This window comes from Carettochelys insculpta, chromosome 6 (assembly GCF_033958435.1).
Source record: "Carettochelys insculpta isolate YL-2023 chromosome 6, ASM3395843v1, whole genome shotgun sequence".
Lineage (NCBI taxonomy): Eukaryota > Metazoa > Chordata > Testudines > Carettochelyidae > Carettochelys > Carettochelys insculpta.
This window is the reverse complement of record NC_134142.1, coordinates 91,306,478-91,334,010: the sequence shown is the minus strand read 5'-3', so window position 1 is coordinate 91,334,010 and position 27,533 is coordinate 91,306,478. Positions and strand designations below refer to the sequence as shown.

The window sequence follows — 27,533 nt, the reverse complement described above, 5'->3', positions numbered from 1 at the left end:
CACAGGCAAACGTCTGACCGGGATAAATCCTCTCTGGCAGTGCTGGTTTTTCATTGTCCCGCGAGGAGAATGGACTCCAGCAGCAACCTACCCAGCCCTCCAGTCTGGGCTCCAGTGGAATAGGAATCAAGGACTCCCAGGCGTTAGCCGTCCATCCCTAATCCTTCAGGGGCCTCCTTCCCCGCCCCCCACCGCCAGCAGAGGGCAGAACACTAGCCCTAGCTACATGGAACAGTTGGATTGCATGAGGCTGGAGGCTTCAGGCAGTGGAGTGGATTTCAAAGAAGGGCCATCGTCCGCAGTGGCTACACTGGGGTGCGCGGGTTGTCCATGATCTCGAGGCCTCTTCCCATGGAACTACCTCACCCGGTTTTTTGGCTCCCCATCCGCGGCAGACAAGCCCAGAAATGCCTATCCCAGAGCAGCCAAAGTGTCAGTCCCTCTGCGATACGGTACAAACTCAGCGCCTCCCGCGCATGCCTCTGTCCCTGGTGCTGACTGGGCGGCAGCTTTTCAGCCAGACTAGAGGAGAGATGCGGTACTGACTGCCAGTGACTTATTTAAACATCCAAGAACACTGTACACTTTAGAGTAGAACCCCCACCGATACTTTCTGAAATTGAAGGCAAGTGGGGAGGGGGAGAGGAAAAAATTCCCCATAAATATTTGAAATGAGCAGCAGGTGAAATTACAGGGTTTCAAACCCATGCGGCAGCTGCTGAAATGTGAACAGCTGTTTCTTTTGTGATCGCTTTTCTGTCTCTGTGTTTTTATGATTATTACAGCATCGCTGATCTCTCTGCTGCCTGATCTGTTACACTGATGGAGCACGGGAGGACACAGCACAGGCGTGCGGAGCCTGCCGTGGTTTAAAAAGAACCGTGACCCTACAGGGCTGGGGCGGGATTCTCTAATAGGGCACGGCTATGTTGAGCGGTGCTGTTGCCGTGCTGGAGTTCGGGCCATCTTGCTGTGCTGGGCTCTGGTTGGACAAGGGGGTTCAGGGGTGACGAGGGATGGATCTCTTGCAGTTCTTGCAGTGCTTGGGTCTTGTGTGGGGTTCTGTTGCAGTGCAGGGCTTCTGCGTGAGGTTCTCTTGCAGTGCAAAGGGTTCTGAGCAGGTTCTCTTGCAGTGCAGGGGGTTCTATGAAAATCCTCTTGCCGTGCAAAGGGTTCCGTGCAAGTTCTGTTGCAGTGCAAAGGGTTCTGTGCAGGATCTCTTGCGGCACAGAGGTCCTGTGGAGGATTCTCTTGGGCTACAAATGTTCTCTTCGGGGCTTCCTTCCAGTTTTGGATTCTATTGTGCAGGGGTTCGGTTCCAGTGTGCATGTGCAAGCACAGCGCTACAACCCTGCTCGGGAGACGAAATCTCCGCCTTTGTTGCTCAATTAAAGGGTGCTGGAAATTGTTCCAAATCCCCCCCACACCCCCCTTCTCCACCTGCATATTCCTTCTGCATATTCATATTCTAGAAGAGCGCCGGGATGGTTGGCTGGAGAAAGGAAGACGCCAAAGAAATTAGAAAACCCTGAGCTGAAGAGGCGGGGTTCATGGCTCAGCTAAAGAGTGTAAGGGACGGGTTTCCAGCCACTAAACTCCGTGACTGCGAAGCGCAGTAGGTCCAAGGAGACGGGAACGCTTCCCAGCTATCCGAGCAGAATGGGCGCTGGGGGAGGCAAGACAAGACCCGAGAGTTTCAGCTCATCGACTCCCTCTTGCCTGTCGCTTCCTTGTGCGTCGCCAGTTTGCGCATCTCGGCGCCTGTGCGCAGGGAGCGCGATCCCCGAGAAGACTGCGCAGCCGGCCAGGAGTCACTGCACTCTAGTCATGGCGAGGTTACCTCGGTACCGTCCCCTGTCAGTGCGCTCTGGGCCCGGCGTGGGGTGCGGGCTGGACGGAGGCTGCCCCTGGAGCTGATTCCTGTCTCAGGGCGCTGGAGACTCGGCGTGCCAGCGCAGACCCCTCCCCCAAGCCCCACAGCCCCCTCCGGCACTAGCATCCCTCTGGGGCCGGCAGTCGGAGTGTCTTCCGGGGCTCTGGGACCCGGACACTGCCCACCCCCGGGTGCAGGACACCAGCCGGGTCCCGAACCTTTCAGGCCGCCAGGCGCAGGGACCAGCCCCTGGACGGGTCCCAGAGAGAGCCAAGGGAGTCCCCATTCACGCCGGTGGCTGAGCAGCGAGAGGCCCCATCCGGTGAGGTTAGAGCAGGGCTAGGAAGCAGGCGGCCAAGACTCAATTAACGTGTAATTTAGGGAGCTAATCTCGTTAGCCCCGGGCCAGATGTCTCCGTTACGGAGCCCAAGGCCCCCGCCAGGGGGTGGGGCCAGGCGGGCTCCCTCCGGCTCCGGGAGAGCAGCTCCCGCCGGCGCCTGCTCCGCGCTGCCGCCCTCCCCCAGCGGGGCCGGGCAGACCCCGTGGCCGCCGCTCTCCGGGCGTCCCGCGCCGGGGCCTCCGCTCGGGGACGGAAGGCTCCCCCCACCCCAGCCCCATCTCCGAAGTGCGGAGGTCGGCGCCACCCGCCCGCCTTTGCAAGCGGGGATGTGCGGGGGAAGGGGGGGACACTAGCGCTGGCCCCGGCCGGGCACACGGGCCCCTGCCCTTGGGGAGCGCGCGGCCCCGCGCCCCGCTCCGGGGCTCCCACAGCGGCGCGCAGGCCGAGGCCCGGCGCGGGGGAAGGGGCCCAGGGCCCCGCGGAGCCGCAGCCGGAGCCGGAGCCCCCCGCCTGACCCGCTGCGCGCGCGGGCGCCGAGGCGGCTTGTGCGGCGCCGCCTGGCGGGAGCAGCCCTCGCACGAGGCGGGTCACGGGGACACGACCCCGCGGAGCCGCGCGCGCCCCCCGCCAGGGCCCTGCCTCGCCTCCCTCCCCCACCCCCAGGTGAGAGGGGCAAGTCGCGCTCGCAGCCGCGCCGTGATTGGCTGGGGCGCCATTACATCACGGTGCCGGGGCTGCCTCGCCGCTGTCTGTCGGGCTCGGGAGAAAAGCGCGCGCGCTACCCCGCGCGGGCGGGGCGGGGCGGGCTTGGCAGGAGCGGCGGCCACGCGGCCAGGGCTGCGGGGAGATGCCCGCGGGAGCCTCCAATGAAGCGGACTCCTGCGTGCGGGGATCCCTGGCGCTGCTGTGACCCGCCCCAGCCCCGCAGCCGTCGGCGCTGTCGGACGGGCCGGGGGCTGCACCATGGGCTTTGAGAACAGCAGCGGCGCCGGAGCGCTACGGCCCTGGGGGGCGCCCGGTGAGTGCACAGAGCGACCCCTCCCCCCGGGCCGGCCGGTGTCACTGCAGCCCGCCTCCGTCCCCCCGCCCCCAGCCCCGGGACCCCGTAGCCAAGGGCTTTGCTGGGGGGGGGGGGGCGCAGACTGGCTAACGGGGGAACCCCCCGCACCCTGTGCTCCGCGGCAGGGAGGCGCCGCATGCCCGGGCTGGGGGGCGGCGGGAGGCATCGTGCCGGGCGCCGGAGTGCTCCGAGGGGTGGGATCTGCCTCTCCCGCAACTTTCCCGGGCTCCGTCCGCCTACCCAGGGCTGTTCTGCCCCTCCACCCTCCCGGCTTTGTGTGGGCGGCCGCGCGGGGAAGGCGGAGGGGGGGGCAAGTCCCCTTGCAACTGAGGGGGCCGGGGGACACCCAGTTCTCCCGGCCGGCTGCTCTGGGCAGCGCCCGCCTAGCGCTACGGCCCCGGGGAGCGGCTCTCGGGGAAGAGTCGCGCTGCGAGGTACCTAATTCGGGTCCCGTCTACAGCCACGTTCGCGGGTGCCCGGCGCAAGAGGCAGATCTCGCCCAGGCGAGGGACCCCGCACTCCGCCCCCTTGGATCCCCCCCGCCCCCGCAGCCGCACGGGGAGAGCCACGTGAGACCCCCCCCCTTTGGCAGAGCACTTCAGCAAAGCACGTGGCAGTCCCCTGGCCCCCAGGTCTCCACCCCCCAGGGAGCTGCGAGGACACTGGGAGGCTTCCACGCGGCAGCACTGGGGCCTGCTCAGCTGGGGCTTGGCGCAGGGCTGCTTTCGCCAGGCGTGGTCCAGGCTCAGGGGTCGGCGCCCCTAACCCGAGTACAGTTCGTTGCGGACTTGGGGGCACATTTCCAGGGCCTAAAGCAGGGTCGGGACGCGCGGCCGTCATTACCGAGCAACCCGGGTACCGTCCTTGGTCCCTCAGCAGAGAGCGCGTGGTGCCGGAAACCCCTTCTTTACAGCGTGCGGGGCGCTGTACAAAGCGGGCAGAGCCGTCACCGATGGAGACACAACAGGGTGGGGTGGATCATGTTTATTCTGTCTTGGTATGATATTAAAGGGCAGGGCTGTGCGAATCCACCACTGAAATAATGTGCAAATGGCAGCAAACAATATGTATAGATACCGTTTAATCCACCCCACCTCATTCACTCACTGTTTCTTTTGCCTAGTTTCACCTCATTACTTTAGTCTTACCCATTGGGACCAGGCTGGTTAATTCCCGCCTTATTTGGACCAGTGAGACTAGACTAGGATGTCTGAATGGCTTGGGATTCTCACCGTGCATTTGTTTCTGGTAATGTTGCTTCCAACCACATCCCACCTGGAACTGGCGAAGCAGGTGAGATCAGGCTGAGCATGAGTAGGTATTGCGACATCAGAGCTGCACTCCGCTTTCTGGAGATATTGTTTCATCTGATGCTTCCATTTCTCAGAAAGACTCCCAGTCCCACCAGGAAACAGTCTAAACAGGAATCCTTTTAAAATGAAAACTGCTCCCTCTGATTTCGTAGCAGAGGGAGGATATACACCCAGCAAGTGGGACTTTCTGCTCAGGAGAAGGGAAGGGATGTTTTTCCTTCCAAGTCCTGTTCAAGGAAAAGAACGGCTCCACGCTCTGGAGGGTAATACCAATGATTTAGCAGACGGGGGTGGGCATAATGAGGTTATCTCCCAGTTGATCTCTTTCCCTTGCAGTGATTCAGGGTTCTCAGATCTTTTTGTGGCATCTTAAGGGACAAATTGTTCTATGGCTGTCTCTCCTTCCCTTCCACCATTGTGTGAACTGCACCTCTTTTTCCATTCACAGCTGAGCTGAGCCCACCTCCCCTCTCCTATTCGCTATGGTTGAGAGCATCTGTTGAAGACCAGATAACTTCCCTGGGGCAAGTGGTATTACAGAAGTACTCAATTCAGTACTGCCAACTCCAAATTAAAAGGAAAAACAAAAGTCAGCCACCGCTCCCGCAACCATGAGATTAATTTAAAAGCAGGACATTAGTGTGAGAGTTGGAAAGTTCAGTCACTTAGTTCCTCGTGGCTGTTTTAGACCCTTAGCTGTCACTGAAATCAATGGAAGATAGAGGCCTAAATGGCTTTGAGGAGCTGAGCCTTAGCCTTTCCCTGTCTGCCAAAGAGTGATAATAGTGCTTCCTGCTAGTGCTATGAGGATAAGTCCATTAGAACTTGTAAAGTGTTTGAATATTCTGGTAATACGTAAAACCATATCAATATCTAAAGCATCTACGCTGCCTGTGTTGGGCTGTGGGGCTACAATAGTCCAGGGTAGATATTATGGCTCTGGCTGGAGCCTGAGCTCTGGGATGCTCCCCACTTAGGGGTCCTAGTAGAGGGGGTTTAGCCTAGGAGGGAGGGATAACTAGTGCTTTGAGCATTGGCCTACTGAACCTGGGGTTATGAGCTCAACCTTTGAAGAGGCCACGTAAGGTACTGAAACAAACAGATTTAAGCAAAAAAAAAAAAAAGTCAGGGGGATGATGCTTGGTCCTGCACAGAGGGTGGGGAACTAGACTTCATTACCTCGGAAGGTCCTGCCCAGAGGGTGGGGAAACTAGACTTCATTACCTTCCAGCTCTGTGAGATAGGCATATATAATAGGTGCTGTTGGTGAGGGTTACCAATTTTGAAATCACACACCTATTTCAAATGTATTCTGAAATAGAGTGTGTGTAGTGTAGATGCTAGCAAAGTTATTTCAAAACAACAGCTGTTATCTTGCTATTACTCTTTAGTCTAGCTGTAGCCCGAGGCTAAATATCTACACTGTGTTTTTATAGCCCTGCACCTTGAGGTCTGTTAGCCTGAATTAGCTTATATGAGCCAGACACCAGTGTTTTATTACAGTGCAGTGTAGACATAAGCCAGTTATATAGTTTCCTGGAGCTTTAGTTGTAAGTTAAACACCAAATATTGGAAGATTCATTTTAAAAATTGCAAGATTTGGCAACCATCCTCTATTTTTAGCTTTTTTGCAATTATTGCAACTGGAAACAAAGAGCCACCACCAATCAGCTGTCTCCACACTCCAGTTTGGGACCCTCTTCAGTTATGCATTGTTCATCTAATCTGACAGGTGACAAATTCAGGCAGCTTTCAGTGCAGGCTACAAGCCACAAGCTTTGCTTTTTAGCAAGTGTTTTCATTGGTACAACTCAAGTTAGCTCAACACCCACACCAGAGGGCCGCATATTACCAATTACTGCACAGCGGAGACACACCCAGTCCAGAGAACCAGCTGGTACCAGTTCCCATATGGAGTCACGCTCAGTCCCAGAGAACCTGTGAAGTAATGAGTTGTCCCTAAACCAGAATCTGATTAAATCAGGTGTGGTGATGAATCATTGCTGTGCAAGGCTCACCAATCTACAAGGCAGGAGCTGGTCCGGTGACTGTCAGAGAAGGTATTTAAGCCTCACAGGAGAAGAAACAGTTACTCAAGCTGCCTAATGTCACTTTGTGGCCTGGAACTCTCCCCGTTCGATAGTGGTGACAGATGCTGCAGGCTAATTTAGTATGTTCCAGCCTACTTGTCAGCCCTGTTCTTGCTATGTTCTGAGCCTCGTATTGACTCCTGAACCCAGTATTGACCACAGACTGCCTCTGCACCAACCACTTGGTCTGGCCATCCATGTCTGTGTCTGGCAGAACAAGACACTAGCAGTTCCAGCATGGAGGAGGCATGCCTGTTCAGTGGTATGAGACAGATGTATTTAAAAGCAAATGGTCGTGTCTCTGTCTGGCTGTTTAGAAATTCAAATAGAATGCTGTTCATGTGCGAGCAGCACATACTCCATCCTAGGCAGAGCACAGCTGTTATCCCAGCCAAACACTCTGGCATTCACTAACTGAAATGGTGCTTGTAACTGTTGTAACACTCTCAGCACCACTCCCCCTCTCCATTAACATCAATCTAGATAATCTGTCCCAGGGAGCAGAAATTGCAAAAGATCTATTCTGCCTACCTGGAAGCCCATGCACAAAGCAATTTTCTCTGGCCAAATGTGTTTGTTTAAAGTAATATTAAGATTGCACATTTTTCAATACAGAAAGTCAGGGAATGAAGAAATAGAAATGCTCATAAGGCCCAGCTCAGCGTAGCACCAAAGCACTGACTTGAAGTGCTTTGCTAAATCAAAGCCATAGTAATGTTCCTTTACTCACATTGTACATATTCAGGTGACATTTAACAACATAAATACTAATCAAAAGTATTAGGTGCAGTGTGGGTGAGTTAATATTACTATGAAACACTTAACTTTTGCAATCCATTATCATTATTTCCTGGTGCATAAAGGCATGATTGGAATTTTACAGAACTCATCCGAAATTACTGTCCATACTTGAAAGAGCACACAGTGTACGTTCTAGATGAGTGGGTTTTGTGTGTGGAGGCTAGGGACATTGGCGTGGAGGACGGATGGATGGGTAAAGGTAAAGGTTACCACAATGGGACAGTTCTCTCACATTAGGCACATGACCACCTCGATGGAATAGCATGCTCTTTTTAAAACAAGAGAGCGGAGCAGAAATTTTTTAGTGCTGGCTTAATTCATTTATTATGAGGATTGCAGAAGGGGCAGTGTATTTGTGTTTAAACCTGTCTTTACCATTTTCAAGTAATATATGGAGCTGGGAACCAAATAGGTACCTGAGAGAGAGAGAGAGAGCTTTTGCATTGCTATCTTATTAAAAACAAGGAAATTAAAATATCCTATCCCCTCCCAAGGTACAAAGGGTCTCTGCATGGTGACACTGAAATTGAGATAACTATGCTCTGGAGTTCCTCTCTCAGCCTACGTCTACATGACAGCCTAAAAAGCAAATTGCTTAGCTTGTTTCAAGCGTAGTTCGCAATAGGCTATTTTGGCATTTAGCGCTGCAATGAGGAGTACAGAAATGCTGAAATAGCACACGTATTATTTTGGTAAATATTTTGAAATGACTGGCACATTTCAAAGACGCAGAGTAACTATTTCGAGATACCAAGGCATCCCGAAATGGCTTTGCCATGTAGACGTATCCTCACTGTCTGGAGGTCTCAGGGGTAGTGATCCAGGGTCACCGAAGTACAGGGGACTGGCAAGTCCCTTTTTTTATTTTATTTTATTTTATTTTTGACAAGCTAGGTTAACAGGAAAGCAGCATCTCTAGAAAGAAAACAGATGAAAGCATCATCAGCAGGAGCAGATAGAAACAGGCTACAGTTTCTATGTGCTATCTTTGCATGCATGTATGCTACCAGATGCCGCCTCATGAAATGCCATTTTGAGTTTGCATAAGAGTAAATTAAGTATAGTCACTTGTAGGTGCACATAGGGCTTTCTCTCACATGGCTAATGGGCGTTTTGTTCAGGAACAGAAAATGGAGGCCTTAGTATGCACTTTTTAGGAGAACTGTGCTGTGTCAACGTGCCATGCACTAATTTGCTCCCCTAGATTTTACCTAAAACAACCTGGGAATAGCACCTTCTTGGGAAGAATAGCTGAAAATGTCCAGCACTGGGAAGTTACAAAGTAGGTGAAATGTTTGTAGGTTTTTCTATAACCTCAGCACCTACCTCCTGAGCATGTTCAGAATTGTTTTATTTTTCCACATATGACTGCAGGTTTATCTCTTTCTCCTCACTATTCTTTCATAGGGACTTATTTACATGCAACATTTAGAGGAATTTTTATTTAGCCATATTTGAATTCCAGGTGTAATGCTGAAAAAGTGCATTATTCATTCAACAGCTCAAAATCAGATGCGGGTGGGGCAGGAGGGAGGATTGACCCATTGTGGGTGAATTCTAAAAACAAGTCTAGAACATTTAAGTCCAAAGGAGCATTTTTCAGAAAGTTCTGAGAATGGAGAGGTGGCTGATAACAAAAGTCCCTCTCCTGGTTGCTATGGAGTGGTTCTAGAGTTCCATCTTCAGCAGTCACAGGAAAGGACCAGGATAATAATGTAGCGCGACTTCCCAGTCAGGGAGTTCTCCACGTCTTGTTTGAAGCATGGCTCTCTGTGCTTACCTACTCACACCCCAGAAACTAGAATCAAAATAACAGGTGCATTGAGCCTTTCCTTCATCCACACCTGTTTGCACTCACACTGTAGCAATACACAACCATGGAGTAGCTCTTTGTGCATTCAAAGTGCCGTGCAAGCATTAACTACCATCCTCACCTCCTACCTCAGGCCCAGATCCTGAGTATGGTTTAGGTATCTTAATCAAGTGACTGAATTTCCCAATCGTGTAGAGCCAGTCCAAATAGTCAGGGCTTTATCTTGTGCCTGTTTAATAGGTGCCTGTTACCTGCCTCCGCACCCTTGCCCCTCTGCACACCTCTAGTCCCAATTTTTTATGGTCTGATTTAACTCCCATTGGTTTCAAAGGAAGTTCTGTGCCTCAGCCCCTGTTCTGGGTAGAGGAACTACATATCACCTCATCGGTATTCCTCTCCAACTGTTTATCTTTCAAGGAGTTCGGAGCACCAGTTGAGAAACAGCAGGAACCATCAAGCTATTCTGCTGGGGATTGCTGTCCAGGGGCAGGCTGGATGATTGTACTATTATTATTTATTTTTATAACTAATGTATTAATTGGTTGTAACACAGTGTGTTACTTTGTCTAATTCCAGACATTTCTGGCCTATGGGAGCAATTAATTCACATGAACGCCATTTAAACCTCTAGTTTCTGGATTAACTCACTGTGATTGCTGCCTCTTATTTGCATTTGCCGTCCTGCATATGTTCAGAATAATTCATGTGCTGACTTTGTAAGCAGGGCTAAGGCATTTCATACGCCTACTGCTTGGCCAGCTCCCGTGATGCTGGGCCAGAAGCTTGGTGACAAGTGGTAGCAGGGTAGGCAGTGTTCCATGCCACGATTTTGTGCATGGCAGAGCTGCAGGATAATAATCAGACACTAATGTGGGCATAAAGCAGACATTCCTCTCCTGAAAAGTCTGCAGCACATCTTGCCTCAGTTACCCTGGCCTGCTCCCTCCTGCGGAGCTCTGCCCCTCCTGTTGATAAGGGAAGAATGACAGCTGAAGGTAACAAACACAACTGAGCAACTGTCCTCGTTTGCCCACACAAACACACCCAACACCAACTGCATAAGCCCTCTCATTCCCTAGATGTCATCTGTGCACACACCCTTCAGTTTGCCACATCAGTACCATTGAGCGTTGGTCACAGTGTTAATTTGTGAAACACATTACTATGAAAATCTGGCTCATTCAAAATAATGGCCTTTGGAGTACTGCTGTCTGAGAGAGCCTCTAGTGGAGAAACTTGCATTCAGTGGCCTTGTCTTCTCTCTGCAGTTGACTCTGTGCCACCATTTATACCTGTAATGGTAGCACATTGTACGCATTTGAACTCTAAGGAAGTTCAGAGGCTTGAACTTGAGTGGTGGCTCATCATACAGCTCATCTCTCTTTGCTTTGCCATAAAATGAAGTTGACTGTACTGTTGAAGTCCCCTAAATAGTGCTGCTATGGATACAAAGCCCTATTGCTATGACAACCCAGAGGTCACTAATGGAGGTCCTGCAAATAAGAGTTATGCTAGCATCATAATCACTCATTACGTATACTCCAGCCTCTCCCACACCATTCTGTTCTGTTCAGCCTGAGTCAAGCCTTCTCTTCAAATTGTGCAGGTGCACAGAGATCAGAGACTCCTCCAGCCATCTGACTCCTGGGTGAAACCTGCCCCATGCGAAGGGCATGCGTACTACTTAAACTTTCCAACTAGGGCGTGAGTGACTAAAGAGGCGCACCAACTTTTTCCTAGCCCTCTACAAATGGGTGAATTTAGTCCTGTGTATGGCATGTGTAGATTCTCTGGGTACCCAGGCCAGTGAGTCAGATTGTTAGCCCCCTGCCCCCAGAGTAAGGATCATTTGTTATGCTTCTCTGAGCGTCAGCTCCCTGGCACCACCAGCCTGTTACTCACCAGGTATTCCCCCCGGAGAAATCATAGCCCTTTGTTTGCAGGTTAACAATAGGTATACCCCAGACCTGAGGCCCTTTTATTCATTCCCGTGTAGCATCCAGATCCTTATCCATTGAACGCTCACAGAAATATGCTGTTCCCAAGCAAATAATGTATACACCAGCTTATCTGATTGTATTCAGGATCAACCCCCTGGCTTAATATCACAACACTTCGATATTTTGATAGTGGAAATAAGGATAAGTTTATTATCGAGGTTTCAATAGATAGTGAGTAAGAATAATGAAAAAGTTACATATATCATAAAATTCTTTCTGAAAACTAAACTTAACAGGCTAATGTCTTCTGCAGTTTCATCCAAGCGTGGCTGAGATTTCCTTTTTGTGAATGTGAATGCACTGTTTGCTTACTTCCCAGTGCAGGATAAATGGGTGTCTTCTTTCCCTTTTACTTATATCCTAAAAGTTCTTTGTTTCTGCTCAGTCAGGGTAAGCACCAAGGGCTTATTTTACTGTGTGCTGCTGCCTGTTAATTTCACATCTCCCTGTTGCCTTTGCAAGCAAATGAATATCCATTGTGCTAACTTACAATGCTTAATCTTCATCTTGACAGAGAGACAGGTGAATAACCATCTTTTGCCTGACATAAAACCTGTTCGCCAATTCTGCCTTGACAACAGATTTTAATCTGTCTATATACAAAGTACCTGTACATTAATTTGATAATGATATGGACCAGTGTGTGATCCTGGGTTTCATTTAAGGCCTCACATTAAATTCCTTGATTACCAGAATGTACCTACTAGAAACAGGATATTTCTGTAACACCCTTGCTAGTTGCCATTCAGGGGTTCTTGGATCAGAGGAGACATGAATAAATTCTTCTGGAAAGTTTGTACTTTAAGGCAAACCATCATGGAGTCCACAGCAACCTGGAGTTAAATTCCATTTTATAGTACTTGGATAATGTGGCATTCTAGTTCAAGAGAGTCAAAATTCTGGGGCACATGTACGTTACAAAATTACTTTAAAAAGTCTGAGTTAAATATAATAATGAATAATCCAGCTGGAACAGTAGGCTGTGTGCTATCAATATTGATATTATGTTCAATTTATTTGACATCCCCACATTTGCAGTTTTCAAACTGCAGCACAGTTTTGTATTGACAATGCCTAACTGCAGAATAGAAGCTGTCAGAAAAGGGTTTGGTAACTGGATTTGGAATCACTGGGTTTCCTGGCACAGGAGGTGGGTGGGAAGTAGATTAGATTTGTAAAATAAACCAATTTATTTGTAAAATAATCTGTTGTTTTGAAGTTTTGCAATGGTGATTACCAGCAAAATTGTTAACAATGTCATGTTTAGGTTCAAGATGTTGATACAACCATTGCAATTCACATTTCTTGGGGTACTGTTTTAAGCTCTCTGCAAACACAGGGAAATTCAAGTGCGTTGGTTACACTGTGGAACCTTTGCAATATTTTCTCTGCAACTGTAATTTCTATAAGTAATTTTTTTAAAATGAAACCCTATTCTGGGACAGGGTGAATCTTACTGCCTGTGTTGTACCTGCTTATTTGTGGAAATGTGGGGCCCTACTTTAAAGATCTCTCCACACTTGGAAAATGACCTGTGTTAATATAATTCAGGCCCGCTGCACTGATGATGAGAAAGTTTTGACTCCTGTCTAGAGGGGACCAATCCATGTTTAGTATCCATTTGTACAGAAGGCACGATTGGGATTTAGAGGAACTTGGTAGGCATCATGATCACTGGAGTGTCAAAATTCAGAAAACAATTTTTCATTTATCTTAGCAGTTTGTGGGCAAGGAGGGAAATGGTGGACAACCATTGCTTAGCAAATAGATCATTTTGCAAGTGTAGAGTTCCTGAAACTGTCTAGCTCTGGGTCCATCATTTTGTTACATGTGTTCTCAGTAACTAGCAGAAGGAGATACTGATCCCTGACTGGGTTTCTTGGAGTTACCATAAAGCAAATAATTAAGTAATAATAGCTTTTATGCTCAAGAGTAAGAAATAACTTCCCAACTGCTACACTAACTCAAAAAAGGAACTAGTTGGATCTCCAAATGAGAGAAGCTGCTAAATCTGGAAAGGCTCAAGACCAGAAACCTGAAATGTCTCTTTCAACCATCCCTAGAGTTTGCCAAACTGCTGAAAAACTGGGACAAATAAACCAGGGGAAAGTAGGATCTCTTAACAAAAAAAAAAAACCAAAAATCCCAAATCTATTCGTCTAGATAATGGAGCTGGGAATATTCACAACTGTTTTCTTTTGTGCTTCTACTCATGCTGGCAATTTGGCATCTCATTATTTTTGCACTTCCATGCTAGCTGCTACTAGAGTACACCTCTGCAGGAGTGCTAATATTCATGCTACTTAGCAATAGTGTTCCCTACACAATTAAGGTATTTCTGCTGAGAAACCTGGTGTCTCTGCCGCCATATCTACACTGACTGTTACTGGAGAGCTCATTGCTATAGCCTGTAGGAGCCACTAGGGAATAGAGGAGTCATGTACTTCCAGGAAATTACTTTTGGTGACTTTTTGTTCAAATCTGTAAAACTTTTGGGGATTCTTTTACGCAACTATTTCCCTTTATATGGTCTTTCTCACTGAACAGCAAGAGTTCAGGTTCTTTGCAATAGCCATCTAGAAAAGGAGGGAATTGGTGCTTAAGGCATTGATGTAATTAATGGAAATACTTTTGCACGGCCCATTTTAAAGTTATAATTATCCAGAAAAGTTCAGTATCTGGAGAGCTAACTGAGTTTTCTGATGCCGAGCCCCCATATCTCTTTGTATATTGCAAAGAAAAGAAATTGCCTGCCTGATCCTAACAAAAGCAGCACACAAGCAGTGACTCTTCATGGCTTGAAGTGTGTGCATTCACTAAATTGTCAGACTACCTTCGAGGACATCTTGAAAGTGCTGAATGTAGCCTCTTGATGCTAAGCATAAAGAAACATGTTGCTCAAGTATTTCTGTAACTGTTCTGGCTTCTGATTTGATCTATGTTGAATTCAAAGAGTTAGTACTGACCTCTGTGTTGGTTCTGTGAATCCTGAGTACACACTTCCCACGCTATGCACTGATATGAGAGCTGAAATCAGATGTGCCAGTCGCAGCAGTCCTTACAGTGGAATGTCTGTGCGCAGTGGCAGAGCGTTTGGGTGAGATTATTGAATGATACCTTCACTCTGGAATTGGCTTTCCCAAGGGTCAGATGGGATCCCAATGGCATAGGATCACAGAAGTGTAGGATTGGAAGGGACCTCAGCAGGTCACCTAATCCAGTGCCCTGCACTCAAGCCAGCACTAAGTCATAGCTAGTCCATTCCTGACAGGTGTTTGTCTGGCCATAGGACGGTTCGGGGCAGCTGCCCAGACCCCAATATTGATTAAAAAACAAGCAGTTCTTTAGCACATTTAAAGACTAACCATGTTATTTATTGGGTAATGAGCTTTGTGGGTAAGACCCTCTAATGAAGTTCATTACCTAATAAATAAAATTTAAGGTGCTACGAGGACTGCTTTTATTTATTTATTAGTTTGGGGCAGGAGGGCGTTGCTTCATGGGTCCCGCACTGGGGATGGGGGATTGCCCTGTATCCTGGACCTCAAAACTCCTCTCCCCACAGGGATGGCTCTGTTTTAACCTGTTCTTAGAATCCTCCTTAAGCAATTTGTTTCAGCGCTTAATCACCCTGTCAGGAATCATTCTCTAACATCAAGCCTAAACCTCCCTTGCTACAGCTTAAGCCCATGTCTGCTTTTCTTATCCTTGGACGTTAGAGGGAACAATTTTTCTCCCTTGGTGTGACAATCTGTTATGTGCTTGACAACTGTTATGTCCATTCTCAGTCTTTTCTTCTCCAGACAAAACAAACTCATTTTTTTTTCAATATTCCCTCTAATTTTTTTTATCCATGTGTAGAATGAATTGTGTTATATGCCTCAGTATTGAGGTAATGTGTGTAGATATGTGGCACCTGTAGGAAAAAAGAACCTTGCGCTAATGTGGTTTTTTTTTTTTCAAAGTTACTGTTGAGAAAATGTCTCCAGACGGGGTAGCTTTTGACATTTTAGAACTCTTTACTCAAAGAAATAAAGACTGTTAAATGCACAGACCCTTCAAAAATTTAAAACAACATACCTTGAAATAATAAAATAACAGAGAATATATGTTCTTGCAGAAAGTACCAAGAAGTAACAACAATATGAGTGTGTGTTGGGAGACACATGTGAAAGAGTGTGCATAAGATGCTCAAGGGCGGGGGGGCTGCCTGCCTCCCCTCTCTGCAAAAATGGGGTACATGGGTCGGAGAAAGGGGGATACCTTGACACCAGCAGCTAGCCCTGCTTTGCACAGCAAACAGAAAGGTCCTGGGGCCAGCTAGCCTGGGACTCATGGGCAGGAGCAACACAGCTGCAAAGCTGCTGGGGGAGGGACACCTGAACAGACACCACCAGTGGTGCACAGCTCCGCTAATGACGCATGGGGTACTTGCTTCACTCCTGGGTAGGCGTGTGACCGTGCAGCTTAGGGGGAACATAGCTCATAGTTCATATATTCTACACCTGTATTCATTTTTTGTTGCTCCCCTCTGGACTGTCTCCAATTTGTCCACATCTTTATTGAAATACAGGGTGAACCTATTTTCCCAAAGGGAAAATAGGGCTCCCCTGGGCCAGCCCCAGCCTTCCCTTCCTCTTGCTAGGTCCAGCCTGAGATCGCCCTCCCCACTAACACCTGGGGCTGGTTCAATCCCTCCTTCCCCCACCCCCTGCCACTGCCTGCCTGATATGTTTGTCCTCTGTACCCCACTGCCACCCATGATTCCCTCTCCTCTGCAGCCTGCTTCGACCCACACAGGGGTTTGGCCCAAGTTCTCTCTGTCTCTGCCTGAGGCCAGCCTGCAGTGTCCCCCTCTCCATTGTGGCTCACTGCCAGTCAGTGACACCCTCCCCCCATTTTTCCCCATCATTCAGAGCCGATCTGAGCCTTTCCTTCCTCTCTGTGTGCAGGGCTGATGATCCGCTGATAAGAGCAAACGGGACAGAAGCCCAGTTTTTTTCAAAAAGTCAGGATGGTTGGGACAGGACTTAACACAGGGAGTGTCCCAGCCAAAATGGGGTGCATGGTGAGTGGTCAGCCTACTGAAACGTGGCTCCCACATCTAGACACAAGACTACAATTGATGCCTTATTAGCACAGAGTGAAGCAGAAGAATAACGTCTGCTTTGCTTACCACCCAGAAGTGGATCTTACCCACGAAAGCGCATGGCCTATTACAGTAAACTCTGTTTCACCCAGTATTCCAACAACTGGAATTTTCAAGTAACCGGCAGTCCATCCTGCCCAGTGCCTGCCACCCGGAGCAGCTCCCAGAGCAGCCGCGCAGCAGCAGCCCTCAGAGTAGCATAGTAGCTAAGTAGCTGCCCACAGAGCGGTTCTGTAGCCGTCCCCAGAGTGGCTCCCTGCCCGATGCCTGCTGCTGGTAGTGGCTCCCTAACTGGTCATGCAGCAGTGGTTCCCTGAGCAGCCATGGCTTCCCAAGCAGATGCCCAGCAGCTGCCCCCAGAACAGCTCCCCACCCAGTGCCCACTGCCGGCAACAGCTCCCTGTGTGACGCAGCCATGCCTGAGCCCCGCAAGTGGCTGGCTCCCTGCCGTCCCCCACCAACAAGGTAACTGGATAGTAGTTGAGCAGGGATGGGTGGGATGAAGTTTGTTATCTGGCATATTTAAATGTCTGGCAGCCTCCCAGTCCTGGGGCTGCGGGATATGAAAGAGTTCACTGTAAATGGTTTCTTTGTTAAGGTGCTACAGAACTGCCTGTTGTTTGTGAAGCTACGAACTAATATGGCTTCCCCTCTGCAACTACATCCCTGAACGTTTGCTTGTTTTGCAACAATCCTGCACTGGCTTGTACTTTAGTTTGTGATCTACTATGGCCGTAGATCCCTTTCCACAGTACTCCTTCCTACGCAGTCATTTCCCATTTTGTGTGCACGTAACTGACTGTTCCTTCCTTAATGGAGTACTTTTACATTTGTCCTTATTGAATTTCATTCATCTTATTTGCCTCAGACCATTTCTTCAGTTTGTCCAAATCATTTTGAATTTTAATCCTGTTCTCCAAAGCACTCGCAATCCCTTCTAGCCTGGTATTGTCTGCAGGCTGTATAAGTGTGCTTTCTGTGCCATTATTGAAATCATTTATGAAGATGTTGAACAAAACCAGACCCATAACCAGGATCCAATTAATATGCCTTCCCAGCATGATTGTGAACCACTGCTAAACTACTTTCTGGGAATGGTTTTCCAACCAGTTATGCACCCACTTTATAATAGCTCCATCCAAGTTGTTTGTTTATGAGAAAGTCATGCGAGACAGTAACACCTACTGCTCCCCCATCCCTGCTATTAGGCTGGTATGACACAATCTATTTTTGACAATCCATACTGACCATTATTTATCATCTTGTCTTCTAGATGTGTGCTAATTGACTGGTTAGTTTTTTGCTTCATTACCTTACCGGGCACTGAAGTTAAAATGACTGGTCTATAATTCCCTGGGTTGTCCTTATTCCCTTGGCACTATACTTGCTCTCTTGCTGTTATCTGTGGGTTTTCAGAGATAATTGGTAGCCATTTGTTGCGGTTCTTCGCTCAGTAAAAGAGCATCAATTCAGTTTCTACTGAGGGTGAGGTTATTTGTTCTGCTTAACAGATGTGCATGCTGGGGATGAGTCTGTGGTGCCCCTATATTTGGAAAGCCTGTTTATCATCCACTGGCCTCTTCATTCTCCTCATTCCAATCTCACCTCCAGGTTCATTTCTACCTATGATCTCAAGTACTAAACCCCTGGGGACTGAAGCCCCATGCGGGGAGCGTGGCTAACCCAATTGCCACATTACTGTGTTGCTGTTGCCCTCATCCTTCCTTGACCTCCAGTCTCTTACCCCTGATCATTGCATTAAGTCTAATATGAATCTTGAAGGTAAGAACCTGTAGCAGGCTCTAGGCTGCTGCTTAGTGGACAGACCTATTTCTGCTGAACTGCCCCACAGCAGGTGGACCTATTAGCATCCACCCAGGAGTACAGAAGAATGTGAGGCCCTATCAGAGGCAGAGGAATCTAAGTCCAAGGACAGAAGAGATTCTTCAGGGAAAACAGTTAAGTGCAAAAGAAAGGTTAGGTTGATTTTGTTGCTGTTTAAGTTAAGTCATGCTTTAAATTAAGGTTCCATTTATAAATAGTTTAGAAAGGTTTAATAATGAATAATAGATGTTTTAATAGCTGGTTAATCAATTGTTATAGATCATGCAGTCCAGCAGGCCAATACATTATTTAGAACAGTGGCCTATAACGCTGCCTATTGACGTGCTTGTTAACTATCTCTAATGCAGGCTGCTCATGTCTAATAGTCATACAGCATCTATAAAATATCTCTTACTGCTTTATAAACAGAACCTTCCTGTGAAGGGTGACCAAGCTGGTCAGAAAGGCAAATACACCTGGGTGTGGGGGAGGAGTTGGGAGCTACCTGATGTATGTAACTGTTATTGCCCATTTGTGCCCGAAGTGACCAATCAAGGTTTGAGGTTGCGTCTGTGTTCCAGCCAGTGCAGACATTGGCGATAATCTGGTATCTCTCTGATGCAGAGGGAGTCGGATGGCAGGAAACAGCTTCTTTTGCTCACAGCAGAAAAGGGAACTCCTTCAGCTAGCTCTGCTGGCCCATAAACCTCTTTCCAGGGTCAGCAATCATACTTTCAGCTTTTCCTTCAGGCTGTCTCTCCTGCTGCTGGTTCTCCTCTATTCTCAGTTTGTGTGATTTCTCCTCCCCCATGCACACACCTACCCAACTCAATACTCAGTCAAGAGCTCCTGGGTGGGCTCACACATGCCTTTTGTCTTAGATGGAGGCTCCTGCTTACTGTTAGGTGTGAACTCTTCATGGGGTTTTAATGCCACCTATAACAAGGTTTCACCCAGCTCACAACAATATCTCAGCTTTGCTCATCATCCCGCGGAGGCCTAAAGTGGTGACCCCTAACAACCTACCCCAAACAGAAAGAAAAGGAATACTTTAACAAATTAAAAATAATACAAGGTTACATGTTTACATATGTACAGTGTCTGTCAGCAGAGTTTCAAATATGTAATATGAACAAATTTTGTTCTCACCCAGATCAGGGGCTTTTCACCTTCTTAAACTTCCTGTAAACTGCCAGTGAGGGATCCCTTTCACTCAGCCTGAGGGATAGGTATTTTTTCCAGAGAAATTTGCAGTCTGAGGTATGATCTACCTATTCTGTGTGACTTGGCGAGGTCACCTTTGAAACATCTTTTCTAACCTCCACTTCCACTGCTACACTCTTAGGCTGCTTCTACACATGCCACCTCCCATCAGAGGTAGCATGGTAATGAGGCAACTTTAAACAGGCTAATGAGTCGCTAATGTGCATATTCAGCACCTTATTTGCATAATGGCAGCCATGCAAATTTTGACGTGCAGACTTAGAATTGCAGATTGATAGTGTCGATGGGGGCAGCTTTGAAATAAGCACCCCACTTTGGCATTCCCTTACTCCAGTGAACCTATATTGAAGTAAGGGAATGTTGAAGTGGGGTGCTTATTTCAAAGCTGCCCCCCATCTGCTCTGTCAATCTACAATTTGACATCTGTTTGGGTGGCTGCCATTATGCCAATGAGGCGCTGCATATGCTCGTTAGCATCTCATTAGCCTGCTTCAAATTGCCTCATTACAGTGCCACCTCTGACAGGAGGTGGCATGTGTAGCAGCAGCCTTAGCCTCAGGCTGCAGCCATATTCCTGACTGGGAGCACTACATTTGTGTCCTGTATGAATGGGTATTGAAACACCGATAGCCTGTGACAGATGAAATCACAAGATCCTTTTTCACTTATGAAAATGCAAAAGCACACCCTGTGGACCAGTAGAAGAGTTTTCCTTCTACCAGGTGCTACTGGTTAGTAATGTTTAGCCAAGGAACAGAAATCTGCTGCTGATTCAGATCCACAGGAGCTGTAGCAGCAAAGATGTCTGCCCCAAAGTCTTGGTCTCAAGACAGGTTTCAAACACTCTCCTTCTTTCCCTTTCTGGAAAGCTACTAAATCGGTAGCTATTACAATAGTTTCTGCCCCTGTAGGCAGGACAATTAATTCATGGGGAATCAGTTGTCTACAAACCATTGTCTCACCTCGGCTATATCTGTCAAAGGAATTTCTACATACGGTAGAACCCCGACATACGTGCACTCAATTGACGTATATTTCAGTTTAACAGGAGTCAGGGCAGTTGGGAGCTGGCTCCTGGCTCCTGGCTCCGGGCTCCGGGCTGCCCGCTGCTCCCCACTCAGGGGAGCAGGGAAACTGACCAGCACTGCAGTCGGTCAGTTTTCCTATCTCTAGTGAGCAGCAGGGAGCATAGAGCCAGACTCCAGCCCCTCACCACTCACAGGAGCAGGGAAACTGACCAGTGCAGCAGTGCGGGTCAGTTTCCCTGCTCCTGTGAAGGGCCAGCAGTGGAGAGCCAGGCTGCGCTGGTCAGTTTCCTGTTCCCCCGAAATTTGACTTAGGCAGGGTTGCTCAAGAACGCAACCTCTGCATAAGTCAGGGGTCTACTGTACTGTATTTGTAAGAAACCTTTTCTAGCCTTGATGCCACAGTTATTAATTATAATGAAATCCAAGCCAATTATTAGATCATCCATTATTTCAGCCTCTAGACTAGTTGCTTGCATTGTCAGGGGGACTGGGGGGTTCCAACCTTCAGACCAAATTTTCCCACTGTTTGGGTGAGTACTCTTTCCCCAGACAGTCTCTATTTCAAAACAATCAGGTGGTTGTTTGTATCCCTTGTTCCCTAGCACTTTTAGTTTGCTGGTCTAATAAGTATTAGGTTTGAGCCAGTGTCAGTTACCCTTATACATGTCACTCTTAGAATCATAGAATCATAGAATGCTAGGACTGGAAGGGACCTCAAGAGGTCATCGAGTCCAGCCCCCTGCCCTCATGGCAGGACCAAGTGCTGTCTAAACAATCCCTGATAGACACTTATCTAACCTGTTCTTAAATATCTCCAGCGATGGAGATTCCGCAACCTCCCTAGGCAATTTATTTCAGTGTTTGACCACCCTGACAGTTAGGAAGGTTTTCCTAATGTGCCGCCTAAACCTCCCTTGCTGCAGTTTAAGCCCATTGCTCCTTGTCCTGTCTATCCTCAGAGGCCAAGAAAAACAAGTTTTCTCCGTCCTCCTTATGACACCCTTTTAGATACCTGAAAACTGCTATCATGTCCCCCTCAATCTTCTCTTTTCCAAACTGAACAAGCCCTGTTCTTTCAGCTTTCCTTCATAGGTCATGTTCTCTAGACCTTTGATCATTCTTGTTGCTCTTTTCTGGACCCTCTTCAGTGTCTCCACATCTTTCTTGAAATGTGGTGCCCAGAACTGGACACAATACTCCAACTGAGGCCTAACCAGCACAGAGTAGAGCAGAAGAATGACTTCTCTTGTGTCTTGCTCACAACACACCTTTTTAATCCATCCCAGAATCATGTTTGGTTTTTTTTGGAACAGCATCACACTATTGACTCATATTTAGCTTGTGATCCACTATAACCCCTAGATCCCTATCTGCCATACTCCTTCCTAGGCAGTCGCTTCCAATTCTGTATGTGTGAAACTGATTGTTCCTTCCTAAGTGGAGCACTTGGCATTTGTCTTTATTATACTTCGTCCTGTTTACCTCAGAACATTTCTCCAATTTGTCCAGATCATTTTGAATTATGACCCTATCATCCAAAGCAGTTGCAACCCCTTCCAACTTGGTGTCATCTGCAAACTTAATAAGTGTACTCTGTGCCAATATCTAAATCGTTGATGAAGATATTGAACAGAACTGTTCCAAAACAGACCCCTGCGGAACTCCACATACTGTTTATGCCGGCAATAGTCAAGATGTTCAGATTTAAACAAACACTGTGGGACTGATCCTTGTACCTCTGCCAAGCTTTGCTCCTTTGGCTTGGTGTTCCCCCATTTCCTGAACTGGGAGAGACATGTTAACCAAACACTTATGACAGTCTGTCTTGCCCTGAATCAAATTTTATTGCAATGCTTTTTGTGGCCACTATCAACGTTTAAATGAACTATTTCCTTTAATTTTTGCATTATTGCCATTTTCCCTCATTTTACAGACCAAAGTGATCATTTGTTCTAATGGTTTGATATAGTCACGAAACCGATCAGAATCCCTCCTACCATACATAGTAGATACAGAGTTGTAGTTACAGATGTTATGGCAATATGATTCCACAATCCTCACTAGCAGCTGCTTTGTCTCCTGGGGCTTGGCCACAAGGAAAGATGCAAGTTCTGTGACACATTCTATGGCCTCTTAGGGCAGGTCTATGCTACAGGGGAAGGTCGAATTAAGGTACACCATTTCAGCTAGTAACAGAGAGGGAGTCATGCTAGTCTATATACTATCAAAACAAGAAATCAGTCAAGTAGCACTTTAAAGACTAACAAAATAATTGATTAGGTGAGCTTGCTATTCAGACTCAATATTGAGTCTGTTCTGGTATGGCTATGGTCTGAAGAAGTGGGTCTGTCCCACAAAAGCTCACCTAATCAATTATTTTGTTAGTCTTTAAAGTGCTACTTAACTGCTTTCTTGTTTTGAATTTCAGCTAGATTCATTACATAGCTAAAGTCAACATACCTCAATGCAGGCTTCTGTGCCATCCCCACTAAGGGAGGTCAGTGGGAACCTGTGCTCACATGAACTCCCCTTACTCGTAACCTGGAGGAGGAGTACCACGGTGAGTGGGGGCATCCTGTAAATTCTGCTTAGTGTGTCCCCACTAGGCACACTAAATCATGGCATGGTTGATCTTTCCTGTTGTGTAGATGTACCCTGAGTGTCTTTGACCTCCTTTCACTGGTCATGATCTCTGAACCCTAGTTCAGTGGTACATCTATAAATTGGCCCATTGGCAGCCTATCTTTGAAGAGCTTGGCTATTTCTGGATATGCCAGGAACATGTCTCTGCAGGTCCTCTGCCAGTTCAGGAGGGATTTCTTTTCATCTCCTTCCAACTCTCAGCTATGCTCTGGGCATCTTAGCTACAAACCACATGTTTGGTGGCTTGTACCAGATTTGGAGAATTCACTTAACTTTTCAGGGCGTAAGTTCTGTAGCACCATCAAGGCTGGCAACCAAAGTTGGCTGCTAATAACCCCACTTTTATCTCCCTCATCCCAGCCGTTTATTTGAGCTCTGAGGTTGAACTGAGCCAAATGAGGCTCACAGGGATTTTCCCTCTTTCAAATAGTGGAGCTTCTGCATTACTGTATTTGAGCTGGCTCAGCCCAATCTCCTCCCCTTTGGACAACTCTGGATTATACATGGGGTAGAAAACTGTTGTAAGCATCAGACCATACCTAGGTCCCGTGGCTGGCTCAATTTCTCTTCCAGGTGGCTGCTTTCTATGGTGTTCCTTGACCCTTGGATTTGCTTTTAAGTCCTTGTTGTAGCTCACTTCCCATAGCAAGTTCCCAGACTGGAAACCAGGCAAACTGTTGTCAGTGTTTTAGGGAAAAACATCAGGTCCATGGAGAGTGGGTTGGGGGTCACCTCTTTGATCTGTCTGGCCATTCTAGCCTGGGAGGTTTGCAGGTGGTTTTCTCAACCTGTCTGCATACTTTGTAGTAGTTGCTCCAACAGAGATTTTCTGCCTGCCTGCAAGGCAACCCTCAGCCCTCTCTGAGACCCTCCAGTGGCAGTTTAATTTCCTTTGTAAAACCTCCAGGCTTTGGTTTAAAAACCTTTTGTGACATCTCAATTCCCATTTTGAGAGCTTGCTTGAAATCCTGCTGGCTTTTTTGATTTCTGCAAGCACCCCTGTTATTTGTCCCAGCTTGGCTCAACAGCAATGCCAGCTCACAAGTGCTTTCCTCCAAACGTGGATCCTGTGGCACTCCCATCTGAGGTGAGCAGCTCATAAAAATTCAGGATGTTCCTGCTGGAAGTAAACCTTGATAGATCATGTGGTTTTCTTTGATGTCATCTGGTTTATTTTAAGGAATGAACAAAGGCCTGTACATGAGTGCAGAAGGAACTAGGAACAAAAGGAACAGTTTCTTACCTTACAACCTGCAAGCCCCATTAGTCAACAGCAGACCCATAAAATTTCTTTGTCTAACCTTTTCTAGGTCACACTGGGCTCCTGCTTGGCTTCCCTACCTCTCTCTTTTGGTTCTCAGTCCCTCCTTGTTCCTCCCTCCCACCCATACTCAGCTGAGAATTCCTGGGTGAGTTCACACACACGTTGTCTTAGGCAGTGTCCTGCAGGATGAGTTGACACCCCCTCAATGTCAACAGGGTTAATTCAACCGATAATAAGGTTTCATGTAGCTCAGGGTCTGCAACCAGTGGCTCCAGAGACGCATGTGGTTCTTTAAGGACTTCATTGTGGCTCCCAACACTATAAATGCAAAATGAAAAATAGTCCCCTCCTGATTATTTTTGATAAACAGTGAACATCTAAAAGCCCAACAATGAACAACTCCTATCGAAACAGCAAACAATATGAGATCTCAGTGTTGGATAACTCCCCCTTAAAGATGTGCAGTGCATGATGGGATATGATCCTGTGTCCATGTTTTGATCATGTTGCTAATAAAATCTTACTCACGTACACGGCGGCTCTTGAATTATTGAGTTTCACATCAAATTCGAAAAAAACGTCTCTTCTTGCTCTTTTGGTTGCTGACCCCAGCCTAGCTCAGAACACTGTGTTAGGAGCATAGGAGCAGGATGGAAAAGCCATCTGCTTAGAGCAGTGGTTCCCAAACTTTTCATCATCACACCCCCCCTTTTGATTTTTGAGAGACCTTCATGCCCCCCCTCTTCTTTACCATCATACAACTCCCCGTTTTAACCAAAAATTCAATTCACAATTTAAAATAAACACAAAAACTGGATATAAAAATGTTATTTAAAATTTAAAAATAAGCACAAATAGTTTTTCTTGGCCCAAAAATTTAATAAAAATGTAATTTCACATCAGAAACAGCAGAAAGAAAATGAATTTAATCTGAAGGATGCTGCTGCATTTTCTTCACAAGTTGAGAAATCCTAGGTTTCAAAGTGCACAATGCAAATCGTTTGTGACATCCAATCGATTTCTTTGTTTAGTTTTTAATATGACTAAACTTGAAAAGCTTTTTTCACAGGGGTATATTTACAAAAATGGAAGAATAATGCGTAGCACTTCTTCCCCAGCTTTCAAGTACATTGGGAAATATTTTATCCAAAATTTCTCCAAGCTTGAGTTTTTTCGAAATTCTTTTGCACTTGAATCATAATTTACTCTGAGTGCTTGTTCTTGAACTACTTCTGGCAATGTATCGACAACCACATTGAACAGATTATGTACTAATTTATGAATGGAGTTGCCAGAAAAATTGTCTGGTTAACAGCGGATAGCAGACTCAATGTAGCCGTGCCACCCTGAGCCACGTGCCAACTGGCAAAGCCTTAGTGTACCCCCGCACCAGCCCTGGGGCCCCCTTCCCTCCTGCTGAACCTTGACCCCTGTTGGGCTGACTCCAGCCCAGCCACAGGCTGTGATGGCTAGTTCCAGCCCCATGCTGGACATGCCCTGGGTCCCATGGGCACCAGCTCCGCCCTGAATGGGCTGCTGGCATGATCCCAGAGCTTCAGGTGTGGCCAGGCCCTGAAGAGACCAGCTGCAGCCCTGGCTGGGGTGCCGGACACTGTGCCGGCCCCATCTCAGCCTGGAGGCCAACTATGGACCGGCCAGGCTAATGGCATAGCCCCCACCTTGTTGATGCCTGGTGCAGCCCTCTGCCAGCTGCCAGAGCTGTCCACACTAGCCGCCCACCCACCTGATCCCTGCGCTGCCAGAGCCATCCACTCTCCTACCAGCTGCTGGGGCCAGTCGCCTGCCCACCACCTGCCTCAGATGCGCACACCAACAGTGGGTCAGCTGCCTGAGCCCCACGTTGCCAGGGCCAGCCACCCGCCCAACAGCCCCAGCTGGGGCCAGCCGCACAAGCCCCATGCTGCCAGGGCCAGCTGCCCAAGCCCCACAAGCCGCCAACCCGAGCTCTTCCTCTGCCCCCCGCCCCACAAGCCAGACACCACCAGCCCCTTGCTCTTAACCCATCTCCCTTCCCTCCTCCGAGCCAGGCTCCCCCTGTCCCCCATCAAACCCCATACTCCTCCTCCTCCCTCCCCCCACAACCCACACTCCTTTGCAGGAGGCAGTTAGCTCCATGTGGGTCTTTGTCAGCAGCCTGCTTTTTTATAGCAGCTGCACCGGGTTGCCCACATAAAATAGCAGGGACTGACAGCTGGAAGCAAAGGCCAGCTCTTTCTTGCAGTAGGGGAAATTGTGGGGGGCGGGACTGGGACACCTCATGCCCCCCCCCAGAATTTCTTCACACTCCCCGGTTTGGGAAACCATGGCTTAGAGGATCATGCCTGTTTACATGTACAGAAAGGTGCCTAGAACTGTTCTGAGCTCTGCAATGGAATAAATTAATACTAATTAATTTGCTTTGATTAATTAATTTGACATGATTTTAACGAACATGCTGTATTGTCACCAGCAGGCATCTTCCATTTTTAAAAATTGAAAAACAAATAAACGAAGTAGAACTGTGATTCTCAGCCTTCTGCAGGCCCCCAGCCTGTCTCCCTGCCTGCAGCCTGCCCACAATCAAACCTGCCCATTACCTGAATCGTTGAGGTTGGCGAAGTGGTTTGGCAGAGTGGGACTCTTAAAGACAGAGGATAAAATAGCTTCATGTGTGTGTAGGGCTCCAGATAATACTGCTGGAGACTTTGAGCTCAGTCATGTTAGTGCTGTAATTTTTGTTTCTTCTTATCAGAATTTATTGTATAAATAGATTTTTAAAAAATCATGAATAATTTACTCAATGAAAAAAGTGCCCAACCTCCATGCCATAAATGATTTGCAATGAGTAATTTCACCAACTCCATCACTGATCTATTGTTTATAGATAGCTAAAGAGCTAAAAGGAATGTCATGCCTTCAAGTGGGATACTGCCAAGTCCGAGGCATTCCTGACAGAGCCAGAGGAGCCACTGCATTTAAAATGAGCAAATACAATTGAATGCTGGTGAACTATCGATTCGGGTTGTCTTTCCCCTCTGTCTTTCCATTTATTTGTGCATGTTAATTATCCAGAGATCAGTGGTTCCTGTCTCTGACACCATCGGGCACTG

General features: G+C 47.7%; 1 protein-coding gene across 1 annotated transcript in view; it reads left to right on the top strand.

The window, feature by feature from the left end:
- The first annotated feature begins 3,177 nt into the window (after positions 1–3,177).
- The window catches only part of CHRM4 (cholinergic receptor muscarinic 4), a 36,578-nt gene continuing 12,222 nt past the window's right edge, over positions 3,178–27,533 (top strand). The window contains exon 1 of the mRNA XM_074998969.1: positions 3,178–3,232. Within this exon, the coding sequence (XP_074855070.1) occupies positions 3,178–3,232 (55 nt within the window). The remainder of the gene's footprint in view (positions 3,233–27,533) is intronic.